At 39.0% G+C, this 20,893-nt stretch overlaps 1 protein-coding gene across 1 annotated transcript in view; it reads right to left on the reverse strand.

Annotated features, from left to right (window-relative positions):
- The window catches only part of SDHAF3 (succinate dehydrogenase complex assembly factor 3), a 32,555-nt gene extending 20,087 nt beyond the window's left edge, over positions 1 to 12,468 (reverse strand). Inside the window, exon 1 of the mRNA XM_048305072.1 lies at positions 12,281 to 12,468. Within this exon, the coding sequence (XP_048161029.1) occupies positions 12,281 to 12,442 (162 nt within the window). The 5' untranslated portion in view covers positions 12,443 to 12,468. The remainder of the gene's footprint in view (positions 1 to 12,280) is intronic.
- Positions 12,469 to 20,893: the final 8,425 nt, after the last annotated feature.

Below are 20,893 nucleotides of genomic sequence, written 5' to 3' on the forward strand. Positions count from 1 at the left end.
TACTTCAGTAAAAGATCTGAAAGCAACTTCACCCACAGCTGCTGTCCACTAAGGACACTGTGCAGCCCACTTGCAATTTCAGAAGAACCCACTGAAATCACCCTATGATTTCAATATGCTTTGCTTCAAGTCAAAGCCATTAAACACTCAATGAAGCAGATGGTGGCAAACCCCTGAAATACACCATGCATGTATACTGCACAGCTGTAGATACATGAATACAGAAAAAAACCCAATTCCAATAGGTTGGAAATAGTTAACATCTAGAAAATTAAGTTTGTGAAACACTTAAGGTTCTTAACACTGGATAACTGATAACTGATCAATGCTACAAAAAACATCCTTAGGAGAGGCAAGTTTGCTGTAATGTCAAACGAAGTCAGAAACACTTTTTCCTGAAAGAGATAGGAATAAAACAAAATGCAGCTATACTATTTCCAAGGAAGAGCTGATGAAACCCAAGCTATATAATACAAACTAGAAGTTAAAGGAGAACTTTCCCAGGAAACATGTGGGAATGCAATAAAATTGGCACTGATGGCTTTTTTCACAGTTAATTCTCCAGGGCTCAAATGGCATCCCCAGATCTTCACACGTTTCCCACTAGCCACAAGAAAGTAGTCTGCATTATTTTTGAAGTTGAGGAGGCATAATAAGTGTAATTATAGTTTTTTATATATCTACATATACACACACACACACACACATATATATATAAAACAGATCTTCTCTCACCAGGAATATAAAACTAAACCCTTTAGAACAAAACAACAACACACACAGGTGGCTCTGTGTGAAAAATCAAAACCTTGTTAGCTATATCAGGAGTATTTCCATTACTGGCAGACAGATGGAAGGGGTCAAGGCTGGAAAGGTGACATCCATCATCTCAGTCCAAGGTCTGGTGGTCTAACCATATTTACCAATTATCAAAATAGTCTTCTACTGAAGATGTCTACAGAGGCCAAGACAGGCCTTGCCCATATCCAACACACCAGCTGTTAAAAAGATGGCTGTTAAAGTTTAGAGATAGCAGTATATCATTATTCATGTCCCAGGACACATAATCATAGGACAATGTCTTTTCAAAATTTAGAAATGACCAACAGAGTATTCTTACCAGGATTTCCTTGCCTATTTTCACTGCACAGCTTCTTAGTTCCTTCTTACACTTAAAACTGGGCCATCTGTTTTTCCATATGTGTAAAGGTTTTACAAGGACTTGGCCTCCTGCAAGCCATTGAGACTTCAGCTTCTAAGTCTTTCTCATTACATCTTTTCAGCAATTCCATCCAACACAGACACCTTTCCACCTTCCGTAATGAAGCTCCCTGAGTCCTAAATGATTTCTGGGTCATCCTCTATTCAACTAAAATACTGCTCTACACAAAACTTTGAAGAACAAAGGCATCTTAGCCCACATAATACCATTTTTGCAGCCCTGGGGTTTAATGCATCAACAGAAAATAAACCTTCAAACAGTTCCATTGTAAAATATAAATATTTAATTGTTTATACCATAAGTTGTTATTATTGAGGAAAACAAAGACAATCCTAGGCAAACTGCCATCAATGTTTCTAAAAGCAAGGGTCTACCACAACTATTTTCCTCTATCTGGTTAAGCCTGGGAAACTAGTCTGCTGCTGAGGAGTGGCACCTGCTGGCAGACAAGCACTCCACAAAAATCAGATTCACCAGTAAAACAAATAATAAAAAATTTTTAAAAGACAAATCAGAGTTCACATTATTCACAAAGCAACTCTCACTTCCTTCTTGATTGATAGGATGATGATGTTTTTCTCAACAGTGTAACTCCTTTCAGTTATGCTGGCGGTACTGAATTGCCCATGAACCAGAACAACATTGCTAGCACTACCAATGAGATTTCTTTTCACTTCTCAATCAGCAGCTGAACTGAAGAACAAAAGAAATGTTTGCCATTTAATTAAAACCCTTCACATCATGGATCTCTTAAATAAATTCTTACAATGACTCACTGTAATGGATGTTAAATAGCTCACCAGGGTACTTCACTGTGAACAATAAACTGGATTTAAAAGGCCCAGAAAACAACTGAATGTCATGATTTGCTGAACACCTTAAAATTAATTCTAAGCATAAAATCAAGTTTAAACCACTGCAAATAAAGTACATAGACAGAACAAATAATTGAACATGAACCAAAATATCCTTAATTTTAGAGAAGCCTGCTTGTACCAGAGCCAAAAGCTGACCTACACCTTCCACAAGGTTTTATTCCTGGAACTGTGGCAAACTGTAATTTGTTGGCTTAAAGTATCATGGTGAATCACTGAAACATGCCATATTCATTTTGAAAGGGACAGGAAAAAAGAGAAAGATCCAGTTTAAATGTTTTACTGGTGTCCAGGAATAAAAGCAGGAATAAATAATATTTTATACTATATTTTCATTTTTGAAGAAAACTTTCTTTTTAAAGAAAACAGTACTATGCAATACCAACATATTTTGTAACAGCATCTTACTAACAATAAAACTTTTCATTTGGTGAAAAAAAATTTCCATTTGGAGTATTACTATACACTTCCAAAAATACAATTGCTTTAAAACTCAACAGATCCATTATGAAAAAACTAAAATAAATAAAATTTTTTAAAAGAGTTTTGTATCTACATACTGAGGCTCCATCTGCTCTGGGCATACTCTCCCGGGGACTAGCACGGCTGACCTGAATTTTATAATCACGGAATGTGCCAAGTTGGAAGGGACCCACAAGGATCAGTCCAACTCCTGGCCCTGCACAGGACCATCCACAAGAGTCACACCCTGTACCAAAGAGCATTGTCCAAACACTTTACCAATGCAAATCCAAACCAGAAAGCACATTACGACAACATTATGACTAAACCAAGTGGAAACCACAATTAAGTTTTCTAGTTGAAAAGCCTTCTCAAAATCTGCAGCATTAAGTTAACAATTCTCAACATATATTTCAATAAATAATTTAACAATAATTGAATCTGTAGGAACTCTAGCTTATATTACTAAATTCAGCATCCTACTTTTTTCTAGCATAGGAACAAGGCTTCTCTAGCTAAGTATTTGCTGCCATCATGTGTACACTTTAAAAATTGCAAACTTATGAATAATACTTTTCCTTCATCAGGTCAAGAATCAGCCATGAGAGTACACAAAAGGGCGTTACAGATGTCAGCCAGAAGGTGACGACGTTTCAAGGATTGCTAATGTGAGTTCTTACCTCAATACAGACTGCCTATTATAATCCAAATTCTATTAGAAACACCACATGCTTTCACTATGCAATCATAAGAAGCAAGAAACTGATTATGAGTAAATGGTATTTGATGGCCCACAAAAAAATAAACCAGTTGCTCTGACTTATTCCATGCAAATATCAATACTTCCAACACCACCCAATACCTTCAGCCATGACATCTCCAAAGAAGCAATGGTGATGGGGACTTAAAACTCAAATCCTTTCACCACATTTCTTCTGGTTCAGGAAGAAAAAAAAAAAAAAAAAAAAGAATAAAAAAAGAATGTTGCAGTGACCTAATGTTCATTTCCTCTAAATTATGGAATAGCTCAGCAGGAAGAAAAAAATACTATAAAGTTGCATAAAACTAGTTTATCAAGTTTACGCCATTCAGTGATTCCCACAACGAAAAGGAAGGTGCATCTACAGCGTGTCTGTTGTTAGCCAGTCTTGAAATATGGGTGCAAGGTCCATTTAGAAGGTATTTTACAGATTTACCTAGTTACTGCAGTGAGAAAAAAGTGCATCATGCTCTCTTTCATCTTAGACTGTTCTGCCTCTCACTAATGTCCCTGAAACAATAAAAACCAGCATATTAACAGGACTCAACCCCCTCACACATCAATAAGCCTGAAATCCAACACTCAGTAACTCTGCTTCTAGTATGAATTCTAACTTGTTCACTAGAAATGCCTCATTACTATACATTACTTCTGGAAATTACCTTTAAAAGCTGTAAGTTCAAACATTTTATCAGATACTATGATTAAATATATTTTCCAAATTATATCCTTCAAAAATACAGTTTGAAATCAGCAGATTTGAGTCAGAAACAAAAAATATTTGAGCAGAAATTTTCTGCTTGATGGATTCCCAGGAGTGAGCTGCACAAAAAGCAGGATATCACTAAGACTATGTACGGTTGTAAGTACAGTCAGCTTCAGCCTCAAAAGAGCCAAAGCTCTCAGCATTACAAAAGACAGCTAAAGCAACATGAATGGTGATAAAGACACGACTAAATACAAGATTATGAGATCAAAATCTCAGGTTCAGTTTCTTGCAAAAAACAATACGCAATTAAATTACTTTAATATCAGTGAACTGTATAAAAAATCTTTCATTCTTCAATGGGTATACATCCTTATGTCCTAAGTATAGCTCTATATATAAAAATCTGGGGCTTTAAAACCCTTCAAGATGCATAACTCTATTTGTACAACCTCACATTATGCTGAAAGAAGAAGAAGAAAAAAAACCAAAACAGTTTCCAAACAATTATTCTGATGTGCTCCAGATGCCATTTAAACTTGCAGAAAATATCAATTTTGTGTCTACACAGGACAGAAAGGCACATCTATACAGTACATGCAATTACAGCACTCATAATATTATTGCAGTAATTACAAAATATGGTACTTGACAGCACTTGTAGAAAGTTGGCAGTGTTTATAGTGTTGATAGTAGAAATGCACTGACAACGCAGTAAAACCTACCATGCTTACAAAACACCATGCTGACAATATTCACACAAGTACCAAACAAATGCTAGAAGGAAGGCATCAATAAAACACAAACAAACAGAAATCCTTGTAGCTTTGCAACTGCAATTCATACTCTGTTTGTTTGTTTGACCCACTACATTGTCTTAAAATGCAACAGAGTTCAGACCTCAATACCTTCATCTGAAAACCTAACCCGGTAAGGTTTTCTAAATTCTACTGCAAAATACTTTAAATACTAAAAATAGGGCTGTAACTCTGGAGGCAAAACAATCAGAATACCCATCTGCTCCCCTTTTTTTTTTTTCTTTTTTTTTTTTTCTTTTTTTTCTTTTTTTTTTTTTTTTCTTTTTTTTTTTTTTTTTTTTTTTGCTTAAATGTAAGAGAAAGCAAGAAATCTAACAACACTCATACTTGCATACATACAACTTGAAGAAAAGCTTTTTCGGACACCCATGTGCTTTCAGTAACCTGTGTCATGTTAAACTTTTTGAAATGGCTGTCAAGGAATACTGAAAAAGAGGAATCAGCCTAATTCACAGCAAGTAAGATAAACTTACGTTCAAAGAGTATTTGGATATCTGAATGCACAAAGTAACAAACTGCTGATCATTGCAGCTCTAATTTAAAAAAATCTGGAGGTCCTGAGAATTATGTGTTATTACATTTATAATTTATATATAATAAAGGCTTTTGATTCCCTAAGTTTCACACACATACACAAGTACAACGGTATGTTAGCTAGCATGGTTATGCACATGCTGCCTCAAATGGCTTGGACAGAATTTTATAACACCACTAGATGGAAACCTGAATTACCTTTTACACTGACAATTCTGTAAATGCTCCACTACTGGTTCTGCTTCTACTGTGTCTGGCTGTTTTTTATTTAGCAATCTATTCTCACACTGGCTGTCACCAGCCTGTACTCATTAGGAAGGTGTCCGTGGGGCAGACATTCACAAAACTTCTACAGTATCTTCAACCCTGAGAGCATTAACAGAAATATGCCCTGCCAGTGCTACCCAATGCAAGAATAAACTGTTACACTCAGTAGAGATGCACCCCACTTCTACAGCAATTTGAACTTCTCAATCTAAGTTACAACTAATAAAATTGCTACACTCTGCCACAGAATTTCAGTTCAGGGATTCAATTCATGTCACATTTTAAATATCAAAGGCATGCTACAAAACCATCTGAAATTTATAAACCTATTTGCACATCATGTATTTACACTTGCAATGTTCCTTGTTGTGAGGTGACTGGCACACGCAAGTGACTGACATTACTGCTGGATGTGACCCCTATGGCTTGGATATTATTTCCTGCTGTGTCAAAACACTTGTAAATAAAAACTTCAACTAGCAGATAATCAATTATCAAAACAGCCATCTGACTAGCTACATGCAATCACAGATATGACAGCATATAGATAATTGGTATGGTAACATGACAGAAGCACTGAGAATACTGATGCCACAATTTATAAAATTTTAGATTTGGAAAATACAGCAAAGGTCTAAAACCAGTATGTACACAGGGGAAAAAAAAACAAAACAGCCCAGCTAGAAGTCACTGGCCTCAGCAGTGGGCAGATGAACCTGAAAGAGAATGATGCTGCTTTCCAGGTGAGAAGTAACAGATATCCCTTCCCGCAACAGATGTGCATCATGCACAAGCAAGTGGGTATCCACCAGGCTAGCCCAAGTCTCACCACTTCAGAAAGCTCCCAGACTGCCTGGATTCTCCGTGGAAGAGAAGCAGACACCTGCTTCTAAACCCGAATCTGAAAGAGCACTGAAAGGATGGAAGAGATGGCATAATTTGAAAAAGATGTTATTTGCATGATACTTCACAACAGAGATCCACATGGTCAACCTTTGCAATTGCATATAAAAACTAATTCAGGACACCCACCAAATCCTGGGTGCACCCAGGCAAAATTTCATCAGAGATAGACTTCAAATCTTGCAACCAAGCAGGCCACCAGGAATGCTAGGTCACAGCAGCAGCCTGATTTCCTGCGGCCATTCATATCCAAATCCCACACACTCTTCAGTTTATCAGCCACAACTCCCTGCCTCTCAGAAAAGTGCAAAATTCCTTCCTGCCTTTTGAGAAATATAAAAGAAAATAGAGGAAATTGACTCCAATTTAGTTCTTACAAACTAATAACTAGTGAACACCCTAAATGGGGGATAAAAACATAGGACTCAGTAGGAATTTACTCTTAATAAGAAGGTTTTTATCCAGATAGCCATTAAAATCACTAAAAGCAAATTCCAATGTATCCGGTAATGTTAAAATGAAATACTACTCTAAAATCCTATTTCACAACTTTAATAAAAGTAATAAAATGGCAAAAAACCTAAAGACATATTTTACTTCCAAAAAAAAGTATTTCTTTGTCAGGAAAAGAAAACATCTCTTATGTAATGTACTTCACTGAAACTGAGAGCAGAATTCAGAACGCCAGCAGCAGTTTTATACTTATACAACCTACATTATTTGCTGAAAGACAGCACAAAGAGCAACCCACACATCCCATTCCCATTTCAGTCTGACTCCACTACTGGCCACAATTTCCTCTTCCACCCTCTTTGACTATTTGCTCTTCAAATTCTCCATTCAACATTTCAACATATTTTTGAGTGCCAGTAGCTTAAAAATAAATCAAGAGGGAAGATCATACTCGCCCAGAAAATTAATAATGAAAAAGTTCTGTAAGTGTATCCACTCATGAGTAGAAAGACGTATCAGAACAACTATATTCTCTGAAATATGACAGCATCCCACAATCATCCCAGCAAAGTAAATACTGCAAGTGACACAGACAACTGAAAATAAATTTGATGAATGACAATTATTTGTATTGCACCAAATATACTGATTAAAAAAATTTAGTCATTCTTGAGAGGCTACATGACCAGGTTCCCCAGACAGTTCATTTGAAAGCTTGTAAAAAGGCTTTCAGGGTCAAGAGTGGCCAAAGAATTTCCAAGGCAATTTATTCGATCTATTAGATTGAGAAAACATTGTGTAATTCTGCAGAATGATTCTGCTCATCTTAGAGACAGTCCAGGCCTTCTCATCTACAGAGTCAGGCTTTTTAAAAAAGCCAAGTACAAAAGAGTAATTTTCAAAATTAATGCTTAAATGTGAAACAAATTCTTACTGAAATTATTCCGCTGAATATTGTACCTATTGCAACCTGAAATAAAATAATCAATACTATCTTAATATTACCTATGTTATGTAAGCATTCTCATCAACTACCATATGATTTAGAAGACTGTTGAACTAATTGACTTATCATACTTGTCAACATTAATTCAATAGCATTCCAAGGTAATAATCAGTATCAATCTAATTATATCAGCAGTCTCCTGTAAATGAGTACCAATTATTTTAATTAAAATATTAAATATTTAGAAAATAGATAGGAACATATATTAATAATTTATACACTTAATTTGAATCTATCTGAACAAGCATAATTCCTGAACAACAAAGCTTTGTATCCCCCTTTAATATTTTCCAGCAGTTTCCAGACACAAACTAGCAATCCAATACCAACGATAGGAAAACCACAATATTTACATTCTTCTACTTTTATATAAATACATATGGATTCGGTCGTACCCACTTAAGAACTCTTCCAAGAATATTCAGTGGATAGTTTCCCTATTTTATAAATGCAAATAGGTCAGCTTAGGTTTCCTACAAAACTACATTAGCCATCTACATGGTTGGCTCTAACACTAAATCCCTCAATTTCTGTGCATTCTAAACAAGCAGATCCCTTCTCATCTCCTTTACAGGAAAACAACATGAACCATTCACATACTACAGCAAATATAATTTCAGAGCTTTTTACCTCTTTTTTGCCCCCTTTATTTTTAAAGCTGATCTTAGAAACCTCCCTACAGGTTTTCCATTATGTTTCACAAGAAATAAAGGAAATTTGTTCAGTTTGTGAGACACAATCACAGAATCATTCAGACTGGAAAAGACTTCTAAGGTCATCGAGTCCAACCTTCGATCGAACACAACTTGTCAACTAAAACATGGCGCTAAGTGCCACATGCAGTCATTTCCTGAACACTTCCAGGGATAGTGATTCTACCACATCCCCAGGCACTCTGCTCTTAACGACCATTTTTGTGAAGAAATTCCTTCTGATGTCCACCCTGAACCTCCACGTGGCACAACCTGAGGCTTTATTCTCTCACCCTGTCACCAGCTGCCTAGGACAAGAGGCTGACTTCCACCTGGCTACTACCTCAAATTAATATGCCCAGTTCCCTTGAAACAGCATAACTTAAATAGTAAGGGAGGCAGGGGGATCAATTGAGGCAAACATAATGTGATTGAAATGCCAAGCCTGTTTCCTAACCATTTAGCTAATATGAATCAAACTGGAGGACAAGAAAGCACACCACAGACTATGAACTAGTATATTCAAGCACACCCAGAAGGTCTGACTACCCAAAAAGAACCTGAAGAGTTTTAGCAATAGTCAAGTAGTTTCATGTTAAAATAAGACATCCTTGGAAATTTTCATTCAAAAAGCATTTGGGATGACTTATTAAGATTACACTGCATATTGAAATCCTCATTCACAGTCAAGAAACATCACTGCAATCATCATATCCATAATCTTTACCCTCTGATGAATATACATCAAGACATATTATTTTAACATAAAATTAAGAATACTAATTTTCTGCAACATGAGACATCATGCCACTCTGTACCAGATGCCCTGCCCTGCATGCAACAGAAGGCATGAGGAAAGAACATTTCCAGATGGAAGCTGAATATTGACAACACTAAAGTGCATACAGCAAGGTATATACTTAGCCTAATGAACAAGCAAATTGCGAAGAAAAATGTTGGAAATGCAACACACCAAAACACCGTTATCAGAGCTGTAACTATGCATTTTTCCAAAAAAAAAGGAAACTTAAACTTAACAGGAAATTTAAACAAGCAGTTTGTATTAATGTTGTCGTGATTTGTTTGGGTGGATTTTTTTGTTTGGTTTGGTTGGTTTTTGTTTTGTTTAATAAAATTAGCATTATCACAGCTTCACTCAGGGCTACCTGTGCGACTCTTAGGCAAGAACCAGGCCCTTCACAGCTATGCTGGTGTGTCCTGCAGAAACTGCCCTGGAGCTTCCAGCCTGTTTCTGGTCAAAAGAGTGTCCTGCTGCCCAGGAAGGGTGCAAAGAATAAAGCACAAGAGAAAAAAGTGGTGCACAATACAGCTGCTCACCACCTGCTGACCGATGCCCTGCCCATGCCTGAGCAGTGATCAACCCCTCATGGCCAACTTCCCCCAGTATATATACTGAACATACTATAGGTTGTATGGTATGGAATATCCATTTGGCCACTTTGGATCAGCTGTCCTAGCTATTTTCCCTCCCAGCTTCCTGTGCATCTCCTCACTGGCAGAGCATGGGCATCTGAAAAATACTTGATTTAGAGCAAGCACACTTAGGAACAGCTAAAACAGTGCATTACCAACATTATTCTCATACTAAATCCAAAACACAGCACTGAACAAGCTGCTATGAAGAAAATTACCTCTATCTTAGCCAAAACCAGGTCAGACGACTGACACCAACATGAATTAGCATGTAATTAGAGCCCAGAGTTACCTAATCCATGCTTGTCCACAGTCCACTTTCCTCAATTACCTAGTTCAAATCTTCATGGGGCTGAGAACCACAGCATAACACAAGATGCAAAGCTAGTCTCACAGGCCAAAAAACTGAAAGTCTGATTTAAATTCCACACTTGAAATAGATTATTATTTGGGTGAGAAAAAGATTCCAGAACAAAACAAAAATCAAAGATGAGAAGAGACATGTTAACTATCTGATAATATCTCCCAGCACCTTGTTAGAAGACAGACATATTTGCAAAGTTCTTTATACTCACACACTCAAAACAGTTATTAAATTAGTTTCCTTTCCTTGAACATATCATAGCTAATAGCACTAAATGTCAGGTTTCAAAATCCAACTTCAGTTACTTATAGTCCAATTTTTGTCACAATTTTCCCTATAATCTACTTTTAAAACATTTCAAAACTGAGAAATATTTTCACTATTTGTTTACTTCACTTTACAGATGCCTAAAGATATTTCAATGTAAACATTTCAATGTAAACATTTACTTCCTTTTCTAAAACTATTTTAAGAAAGATTTTAGCACTGAAAATAGTAACCTGTAACTTGTCTTTTTAGCACATGTTAAAATTGAAAGCAGTGATGCAGAAACATTTCAGCAATATCAGGTAAATGGCAACTGAGAATTACAATAGCATCAGGCATCTGAGAGGTAGATAAAAATTTCTCTGATCTGAGGATCTATCAGTTGGCAAGAGGCAATTAAAATATACTTAATCCTTTCCTCTGTAGAGAATACCAGGCAGTCTTCTCCCTGCTTATTCCTGATGCCCCAGCCCAAGTTATTTTAACCCACAAGATTTCATCTACTGCAGGTAGAAGAGATGAGTCAGTTCTCCCCTATTACCCTTCTACTGGTAAACTGGGAGGCAATGGATGCTACCTATGCTAACCACCTTCCACTGCAAAGCAGAACAGAATTTCCTTCCACAGAAAGGAAAATAGTTTTGAGATTCAAAAATACTACCACACCAGTAGTTCAAGGAGCATGAAAATTAATGGGAAGCTTGTCTGTACTTTTCTCTCTTGCAGCTGTGTTCATACTTTAACTGCAGCCTGTCTGTGAAGTGTCTACACATTTGCCGGCCATGTGGACTTTTTGGGGGACCTACTAATATGCTAATATCTGCTGGGGTCCAGGCATGTGGGGAAAGCACCTTATGGGTCTCCGTCCTCTGCTGCTTGCGAAACTTGTTACAACCACATCACTCGGGAGTGATCTGCTTTTCTCTCCTTGGTAAAACCATGCACTAAGTTCAGGGGAAGGGGTGTTAGGCAGAGAAGCAATGTTCACGTAAGACTTGTTTCCTTAGGAAACACTGAAAAAATGTCACTCAAAACTGAAATGCAAGTTCATAGGGAAGCTATGTACTTAGCTAATTATAATTATACAATTAGTTATGTATGTAGCTATAAATATGTATATAGACTTATATAATAAATTGTAACAGATCATACGGATAATTGTGCATTTATATATACCTAATTATCTAACTGTTATCACTCTGTTACATATACCTGTGTGTCCATAACTATGATCACAAATATTTGAGGCAAGGCAATGAGAACCATAAAAGACAACGTGCCCAGAGACATGGAGCTACAAGGCATTCTGCACCTCTGTAAGGAGCTCGCCTTTCAGGGGAGCATGCCCGAGGAGACAGAATCGACTGGGCTGGAAAAGACCTCTGAGATCACCGAGTCCAACCTCTGAACAGCTGCGACCGCCCGGCGTCCCTGACCTTGCCGGGGCCTGCCCTGCGCCCCGCCGGGCCCCGCCGCTCCCGGCCCCGTCCTCGCCCCGCAGGGCGGCGGGCACTTGCCTCCCACTCCCGCAGGAAGCGCTGGGCCTCGGCAGGCCCGGCCGCCTTGTGCCTCCGGAACTCCTCCTTGACGTAGCGGTCGCCCAGGTGGCGCAGGGCGGGCGGCAGCGCCCGGTGCAGCTGCAGGATGCGGCGGTACAGGCGGCGCGCTCCGCCCGCCATGGCGGCGGCCGTGCGGGGCGGGCCGAGGGCCGGGCCGCGCCTCCTCCGCGGCCGCCGCGCCAAACCAGCGCTCCGCGGGCCCTGTGGGGCGGCACCGCTCGGAAACTGGGAGGCTGCGTCTTGGCTGTGGTGTGTAAAGCGGTACCAAGAAATGCAGTTGGAAATAGCAGATGTAAAAATGCGTAGAGGATGTTGTTTTAAAAAGACGGATGTGGGTGGTAGGGATCACGATATATAGATATAGATATAAAGGAAACAGTTCATTTTTGGCTCCAGGTTCACCACCAGAAGAAGAGACTGTGCACTTAACACCAGGGTGGCACAAATTAATTACGCCGCGAAGCGCAAGCTTCATATGCTTAAATTTTATTTACTGGCATTTTCACTGTGAGACGAGAGGAGCCATAGCAAGAAACCTTACTGCCTCCGTGGGGCTGCGGGGGACTTTGTGCCACCACGTTGTCACTACCGAGCTCTTGCTTCCTCCTACCTCCCACTTACAGCCCAAGCTCCAGCTCCCGAGCTCTCCATAAAGCTTTTTCAGCAGCTTAACATCGCATCCAACTCGCCCATGCGGAAAAACCTTCAAATGTCAACAGTCATAGATACTATGGAAAAAGCGGAGTCAGGCAGTGGCAGCAGTGGCAAAAGTCCTGCCTCATTATGGGTGAGTGTTAAGCTCCTTCCAGCCAGTCAAATTCCTCACGATTCAAAACAAAAAGGAAACATTTCCATAGACCAGGGAGCATTAAGCTTTACTAAAATACTAGGAAATTACGTAAAAGTTTACTGCCTCATCAAAAGCCCAAGTCATGATATGAGAGCCACAGCATTAAAAGCAAAGTACAGGCTATTTTACTGACTACTATTTCTTTATGCTTATTTATTGTCCTAAGCACTTCACTGATGGAAAACTGAAGTTCCTAGTAACACAAAGTTACTGAAATAAAAGCAAATGGTTATAGGTTCACTTTTCCTCAACGACAGTCTCCTGTCCTTTTTATGCTGGTAATGCTGTCGGAGTGAGCAGTCAGGCCCTGGCAGAGGTGGCCTGATCCTAAAATTGATTGGTCTTGCTATATTTTCAAACTGTATTTTCTGCAGACAGTTCTTTGAGGAAGGATTTCTGGACCTAATGCATTTTGTCTACCATATGTCATTCAATACATTCACAGTTTAAAAGGATTGAAGTTAAAAAACTGATTTGCGGTATCACTTATTTGCAGTGATGCAATTCCACCGGATCATGTCAGGGTGCATTCATTTAGAGAAATTATTAAATATTTTATTATATCTTGACCACCTCATGTTGCACGTTGAGAGCCTTCTCCTTGCTACATCCACCGTGTGTGGTTTTTAGGAATCCTCTTCCTTCCATGGCCTGCTTAAGCCCTCTGCTGGGCACTCACTTTGCCACTCAAATACTCGCCAGGCTCCTTAAATACTAACTCAGGCAGATCTGTGACCTTCAACGTTTCTTACATCTTGTGTTTCTGTCCACAGAGACCAAAAGCCATTTTTGCCCATCCTGTGGGGCAGGTTGTTCCTGCCCAGGAGGATTCCTGCAGATCTCTGCACCTCCAGGCTGCTTCAGCTGCAGCTCTTGAGCCTCTTCCTTGCACCTTCCCTAGGTGCTGCTAGAGGAGTGAATAATTTACCAGTGAATTCCCCATGGAGCAGAAGATAGAGCTATAAGCTCATCAAGCTGCTGATTACAGTCTAAGTTGTCAGTCTTTGTCTATTAACAATTTTTATATGCCTAAGTCCTCGAAGGTCTCTGCACTATCAGGCAATGTGGAGAGGCAGCAGAGGAGTTGAGTTATTCTTTGTGTATGGGCACAAAAGGTCTTCCCATCAGAACTCATTAGGATAGGATAGGATAGGATAGGATAGGATAGGATAGGATAGGATAGAATAGGATATTAGAGGCATTATTTCCATATAATGACCTCTCAATCATCACTACTCAAAATATCTGTGCCACACTTTGAATCCAGACACAATTTTAGTTAACACGCATGAGTGCAGCTCCTTTGCTTGCCTCTTGTTGGTTCCTGCCTCTGCTTCCAGGCAGCACTGCTTCTGTGCAGGGCGCTGGGGCATCTGTCCTACTGCTCCTGGTGCTCCACAGCCTGGGAACACTTCTTAGCTTGCATCTAAGAAAGAGGCATCTCAGGAGAATGGTTCATCCCACTCCTTTTTGGGCAAGTGGAGGCAATTAATCACTACTTCCTTTCAAGTGTCGATAGAAGGATGTACTATGGTACAAGTGATTTAGACAACCCGTTAGGGATTATTCTGTATCCAACCAGGCTTTAGAGAACTGGCCCAGTGTTCGTTGTGCTAGAATTGGTGGGGATCCTACCAGAGTGTCTTTGTGCCATACTCCATCATAGTGCCTTTGAATCTGGGGAGGCAGTGTCAGCTTTGCAATAGGTCAGCACAAAGGCGGGTGGAGTGGCTTAGCCAATATATTAAATCTCTATTTGCATGTCTGGTAACTGTATGAGTAGCATCTCAGCCTTTTCCCAAGGATTTACAAGAAATCTGTGGTAAAGCATGGATGCAAAGTGGCCTAGTTTCTTAGCCATCCTTCTGAGCTTTTGGCCCTGTGAATCTGCCAGAGTGGCCATGTTGTTTGCTACAGTCCTAATTCCAAATGTAGAAAGACTGGAGGAACACTTCCATGTTTATTTTTTCCTTTTATCAGTGCTATGTTGACTAAAGAAGGTGAAGCTGAAGTATTTATTGAGCTGGTATAATTGCTGTAATTTTTTAAATTATCAAGAGCATCCTGAGAGAAGTTCTTTTTGTGAATCAAAATAAATGATTAAATATAGAATGCATTGATGTGATATTTCTTTCCAGAACTGTTGGTAGTCCTGATGAACCTAAATTGTATTGTCATATTTTAAAAAGCCTCCACAGAATAATCTGCAATCTTCTTCTATAAACTGTGGATGAATGTTAAAGTACAGTCTAATTTCCTGCTATTAAAGAAAAAAGTATAGCCCTGTCCCATGTTTCCTTTTTTTTGCATTGTGCAGATCACAATAAAATTGCATCTCTTACTTCAGAACTATGATGTTTTTAATAAACTCTCTAAGCATTTGAATATATTCAAGACAGTTTCTTTTTCCATGCTATTCCAGACCAAGGCAGATTCAAAAACCAAGCCAAAGATCTGTTATGACAGCACAAGTTGTCTACTAAACATTCTGTGGCATCTTCCAATGTGCTTCATAAACTAAAAAGACACAGAATTATCCCTGCTCTGTGGGAGACAGCTGCAAAATTAATACTTCCATAAATGACTTAGAAAAAGCTATGGGTACTTAGAGATTCTGAGGATGCTTCTGCCTCTGTCAAAGTGGAGTAGAGTTTTGTCCTTGATTCAACAGAAGCAGAATCAGTCCTAGAATGGGACTGTCTGCTTCAACACCCACCCAAAAGTTGGACATGCAGCCTACTATACATGGGTGCTATGAAAAATGGACCAGCTATTTCCCCAGGGCTTGGGGAAGTGCAGCTGACGAGGATACCAGTCATGTTTGGTGTTGGCTGCAGAGGCAACTGCCTGTCCATGTCTGGCCCAGCATTCTTCACACAGTCCATGCTTGGTGTGCTCCAAGCTGGTCAGCAGAGCATGGTAGTGAGAGCAGGATTTTCTTCCAAAAGCTCCATTTCAGTGAGGAAAAAAGATGCCATAATAGATGTAATTTGGTGCAACTCATCAGGATGGCTTCAGGTACTCACGCATGCATCTGATAGTAGGATGAAAACAAATAATAGAATGTATTTCTGATGAAATAAATACAGCACATGACAATTTTGGAAGGGAGAGGCAGTCAGCTGGTTTTGGACTACAGTCAATTTCAGGCCTGGCACGCTGGTAGCTTTTGGATATTAAAAGGAAGTTCTGCTTTGGTTCAGCTTATGCTAGAGCTGCTCATTGATTGCAGGATTTCTTGTACTTTCATCTGAAGCACATGATTGGTATCATCCGAAACAAATTTTTGACAGTTCTGAGGAAGCTCTGCTTGCCTGCTGCAGACATGAAAGATGCCAAGTGTGTTAAAATATTCAGAGAATTTAGCTACCAAACTCTATCAAGTTTCTGCTTGAATCTATGTGAGCATAGCTTTGCAGCAAGCCAAGTGTAGGCAGCATCAGCGCAGAGGAGTGCCAGGCTTGCACGTGGACCCCCCCGCTCACCATCTCCCCACCTTCATCTCCTCGCCCTAGTCCAGCGCTGGATTTCAAAGCACACATGCACCAGCATGTCTCAGGGAAATGTTGTGAAAGAAAGAGAGAAGGATTGTGATTAGCCTTGTGAGGGTTTTCTTTAATCTCATTTCAGAAACATCTAGTATTCAGTGGAAATTTTCTAAAAGAGTTCAACTCAGTGAACTGATCCAAAATTAAAATTTTGGGTAGAATGATTAAAGAGCATCAAAACTCAATGTAATGGCAGGCAAGATGGTTTTAGGGGGAAAATCCTACACCTTCTTTCATAGATGGTGCCAAGTCAGACTGTGAACTGGAAATCTTTTTCATCCTTAAGCTATTATTGTTTTCAACATTCAAAGAAAACGCCCAAAAGGTTGCCCATATTACAAAATAATTCTTTTACTTTTGAAAATTCAAACAGAATTTGAAAATGCCAGTATTTGGAATTGCTGTGTGTCTTCTTCTCTTGTAAAAAATCTTTTTGTTAAATACAGTACTAGTTCACCTGGTTAATCTGCCACATGCTGTTCTGTTTAACTGCATTCAAATTCTGTAAGACATGCAATATTCTGCTCTTAATTCACATAGTAAGGGAATTAACAGGAGAATGTTGATGCTAAAATAAATACAATTTGAAAGCACACATTTTGTTATTTCAAATATAGTATGAAGTGTGCACCGTTCATAGGTAAGGCTTTGTTTTCCTGTTCTACTTATTAAGTCACTGTAAAACTTAAAGCCATGCAAAGATGCTTCCACAAATCCATTAAATTTCCTTCCAGAATAACACAAAACAAGTGCAGAAATTTTTATGTTGATGCTTTTAACAGAGGGTGGAAGCAGAAAAAGTTAGTAGATAATCAAATTTAAAAATTAATACTTTTTAAAGCTGCAGAAAAGACCATATGTATGTGATTGCAAAAGCATAGTCCAGCCTCAAAGCATCAGGAGGGGAGCACAAGTGAGCCCCTTCTGAGCAGTGGTGTCCATGGGTCCTGGGAGCTCCAGATGATGTGCTGGCATGCCCTGAAGTCTAAACTCAGGGAATAAATCTAAGTAGGCTACATCACTTCCAAACTTTTAGCCCAGCTTCACATTAACCCAAGAGGAATTTAAAGTGCAACATAAATGTGTTTAAATGAAGTTAGAAGAAAGCTTGTTGTCCCATCTCCTGTTTTAATTAAATATGTCTTATATGAAAAGCATAGCTTACGGATGCAAGGCTTGTGGTTTCTCTGGCAGCACTGCAGCTCTGAGTAAACACACCATAGTATTATTTTGTTTGCTTTCTTCCCTAATTAACTTTTTTAAGTTTCCTCTGCTCTCTGTGTGGCTGCTTCAGTTTTTGGCACTAGTACTGAGCCAAAGGGGACTGGGAAGAAGACTGTGCTTTCTCTTTCTCCCTCCCTCCACCAAGTAATCACAGACCAGTTGGAAATCCCTTCTTGCTTTTTTAAGATATATAGGTAACAGGATACATGTCACCAATAAAGCATGAGCCCTGTGGCTCATACTGGTCTGGGAACCCATACCTTCCTACTGGGAGGGAAACTAAGCCATTGACTGCACTGACCATGGGAGGTGCAGCTGCAAGTGCCCAGGCAGTGCTGCACACTTCAGAGCAGAAATCAGGGCAAACCCACAAAATTTGAAGCCAAACATAAATTTTGTCAGCCTTTGAGAGTGTTTGGATTTCTCCTTTTTACCATCCTTAGTGGTTACAGATTTTCAGGTTCAAGGCTTTGCTATAACACTGTTATTGTTTCACAAATCCAGATCATTGTCTGCTGTTTAAAATGTAGCATGCATAATCCAACATCATTCATTATTTTGGCATAAACAGTATGCTATCAGCAGAGCACATGTTCCGTCTCAGGTCTCTAGCACTTTGATAGCCCTCTGAATGCATCCGGTCTGTCCAGGACAATTTAACATGCAGGCCAAGTTCCGGAATACTTAACTGGCCTCACGTTAAAAACAGTTGGCGTCACCCTTGGTGTGCAGCCTTGGATAGGCATCTCTTGTCTCTATCCAGTTTATGATGTTGTAATCAATCAGGAAAACAAATTCAACATGCAACTGTGTAGCTCTGAAACTGTTTGTGTCTTTTTGTTGTGTTCCCTGCCCTGAAACTCAGCACCACACTGCAGACCTGGGGTGTATCTGGATGGCTACTCATCCAAGGTTTATTATTCACTGGATCTGGTAATATTTGTGATTACATTTCTTGATAGTCAGGATTTTCCTATGTGGTTTCTTGATATAACATCCTATGTTAATGGTTGAGATTCAGGATGGCACTATAGGATACCACATGAAAGAAAGGAGCTTTTAAATAAATACTCAAAGTTCCTTAAACCCTTCTATCCAACATCACTATCACTGTTAATCAGTTCCTCCCTCCGCCCCCTCCCCAAATCCCCTGAAGGCAGGATCAGTGGTAATCAAAAGACATGTAGCATTTGTTAGTGTTGAAATGATCACCCCTGTGAGATACGGTTTTTAATAATGAGTTTATTGCTGTTGCTTTGTGAATTATGGCTTTTCACTTCTCCTAAACCAAAACAAAAGTTATTTGCAAGGTGCCACAGGAATAATTTTTAGACTGAAAAATAAGTAAGTTAGTGATCACAAACTCCTTGCTGCTTATGTGGAAGTGGCATTTGGTTTTTTACTTCTTTGAGATTTGATTTTAAACTGAGATGTTGAAAGATAACTTGTTCTTGTATGCTATGGAGCAGTAGCAGCTCCAGGTGCTATAGAAAGCACAGACCAAGATGTAGGGATAAAAATTTCAACTGTGTCAGTCTAATATGTTAGACAGTAGGATGGTCACACTCTCTTGAAAGGAAAAAAGTTGGAGACTTTTCACTGATGGGATATAGCAATTACAATTGTCCTAGCATTATTAATTCTCCAGTGTTATTTTCCCACCATATATAAATTATAATTTTTTTATATTCACTAGTAGGGTACAAAGATAATGTATATTTAAAAATAATTGACAATGAATCTTGAAAGCAAGCTGTTTAAAGGTGCAGCAATGTACTCCTGCAGCTTATGGTGAAAACGACATTCTGTAGGACAGATTATTTTTCTGTGAGCTCTAAAATTCAAATGATTGCTGTGTCATCTTGAAAAATTGGAGAATCCCATCCAGGTCTAGGGTACAGTGTCTATTTCAAATATCAGGTTGTGATATCAAAAGCTGTACTTGAGGGGATCAGTACATCAGAAATTCTTCAAAAGGACAAGAGTTTTACCCCTTCTGTTGTTCAGCTTCGTATATCAAAACTGTACTCTTCACAGCTTCCAGAGGTCTTTGCTGGGACTCATTTACTGTCTTCCTGCACTCTGTTTTCAAAATTATGCCCTGGGAGCAAAACTTCTCATTTAAGACCTGGATTTCAAAGTGCTCTGAAATCCACAGGCATCTCCAACATGTTTTGAAAATTGTTACACCTCACCGGAGCCAGAGGCAACATTATCCATGCAGGTCTGAAGTCAGTTGGTCTAACAGGTCTTCAGATAATACCCTTTCTTTTCAACCTTCCCAGGAGGACTGCATTTTATATGCTCGGAAATCCACTGGGATATGATGATTGTCTTGAAAACTTAGTCGTGACAATAACTGTGGAACATTTCACTGTAAATTTGGAGTAATTCCTCCCTCCCTGTGGAGATGCTTAGCAATTTTTGATTCTTGATTTTTTTTTTTTTTTTTGTAAACAGGTCAGGGAAATCTGAGGGTATGAAACCCATGAAGTATGTGTATATTGCAGACTGATCCTGAGCTTAATTCTTCAGCTAACCACACTGACTATTGAAATTTGGTAAACAGCCAGTTGAGAAATATTTAACACTACTAATGCTTTAGAAAAAGTAAAACAAAATCGAAAATTACTTTTCTGATACTAGAACATGAATCATTTCTCTTGCTGTCAGTAAATACTTTCAATTCCTTCTGAAGTGTTGTCTCTGTGATACATGTGCTGCTGTACAAGCAAAGGAATAGATATTCCACAGATAAGCCACACAAGTAGTATGCACTATATGTGCATAAACCTGTTTTTATATAAATGTATATACATATACTTACACCCACATGCCCCTCCAAACTCACATACGTATGTCCATGGACACAAATACACACATACACAAGTGCACACAAAACTGCTTTGTTACTGTAACATTCTGAAGTAGCATACCAAAACTATATTT

This window comes from Corvus hawaiiensis, chromosome 1, assembly GCF_020740725.1.
Source record: "Corvus hawaiiensis isolate bCorHaw1 chromosome 1, bCorHaw1.pri.cur, whole genome shotgun sequence".
Lineage (NCBI taxonomy): Eukaryota > Metazoa > Chordata > Aves > Passeriformes > Corvidae > Corvus > Corvus hawaiiensis.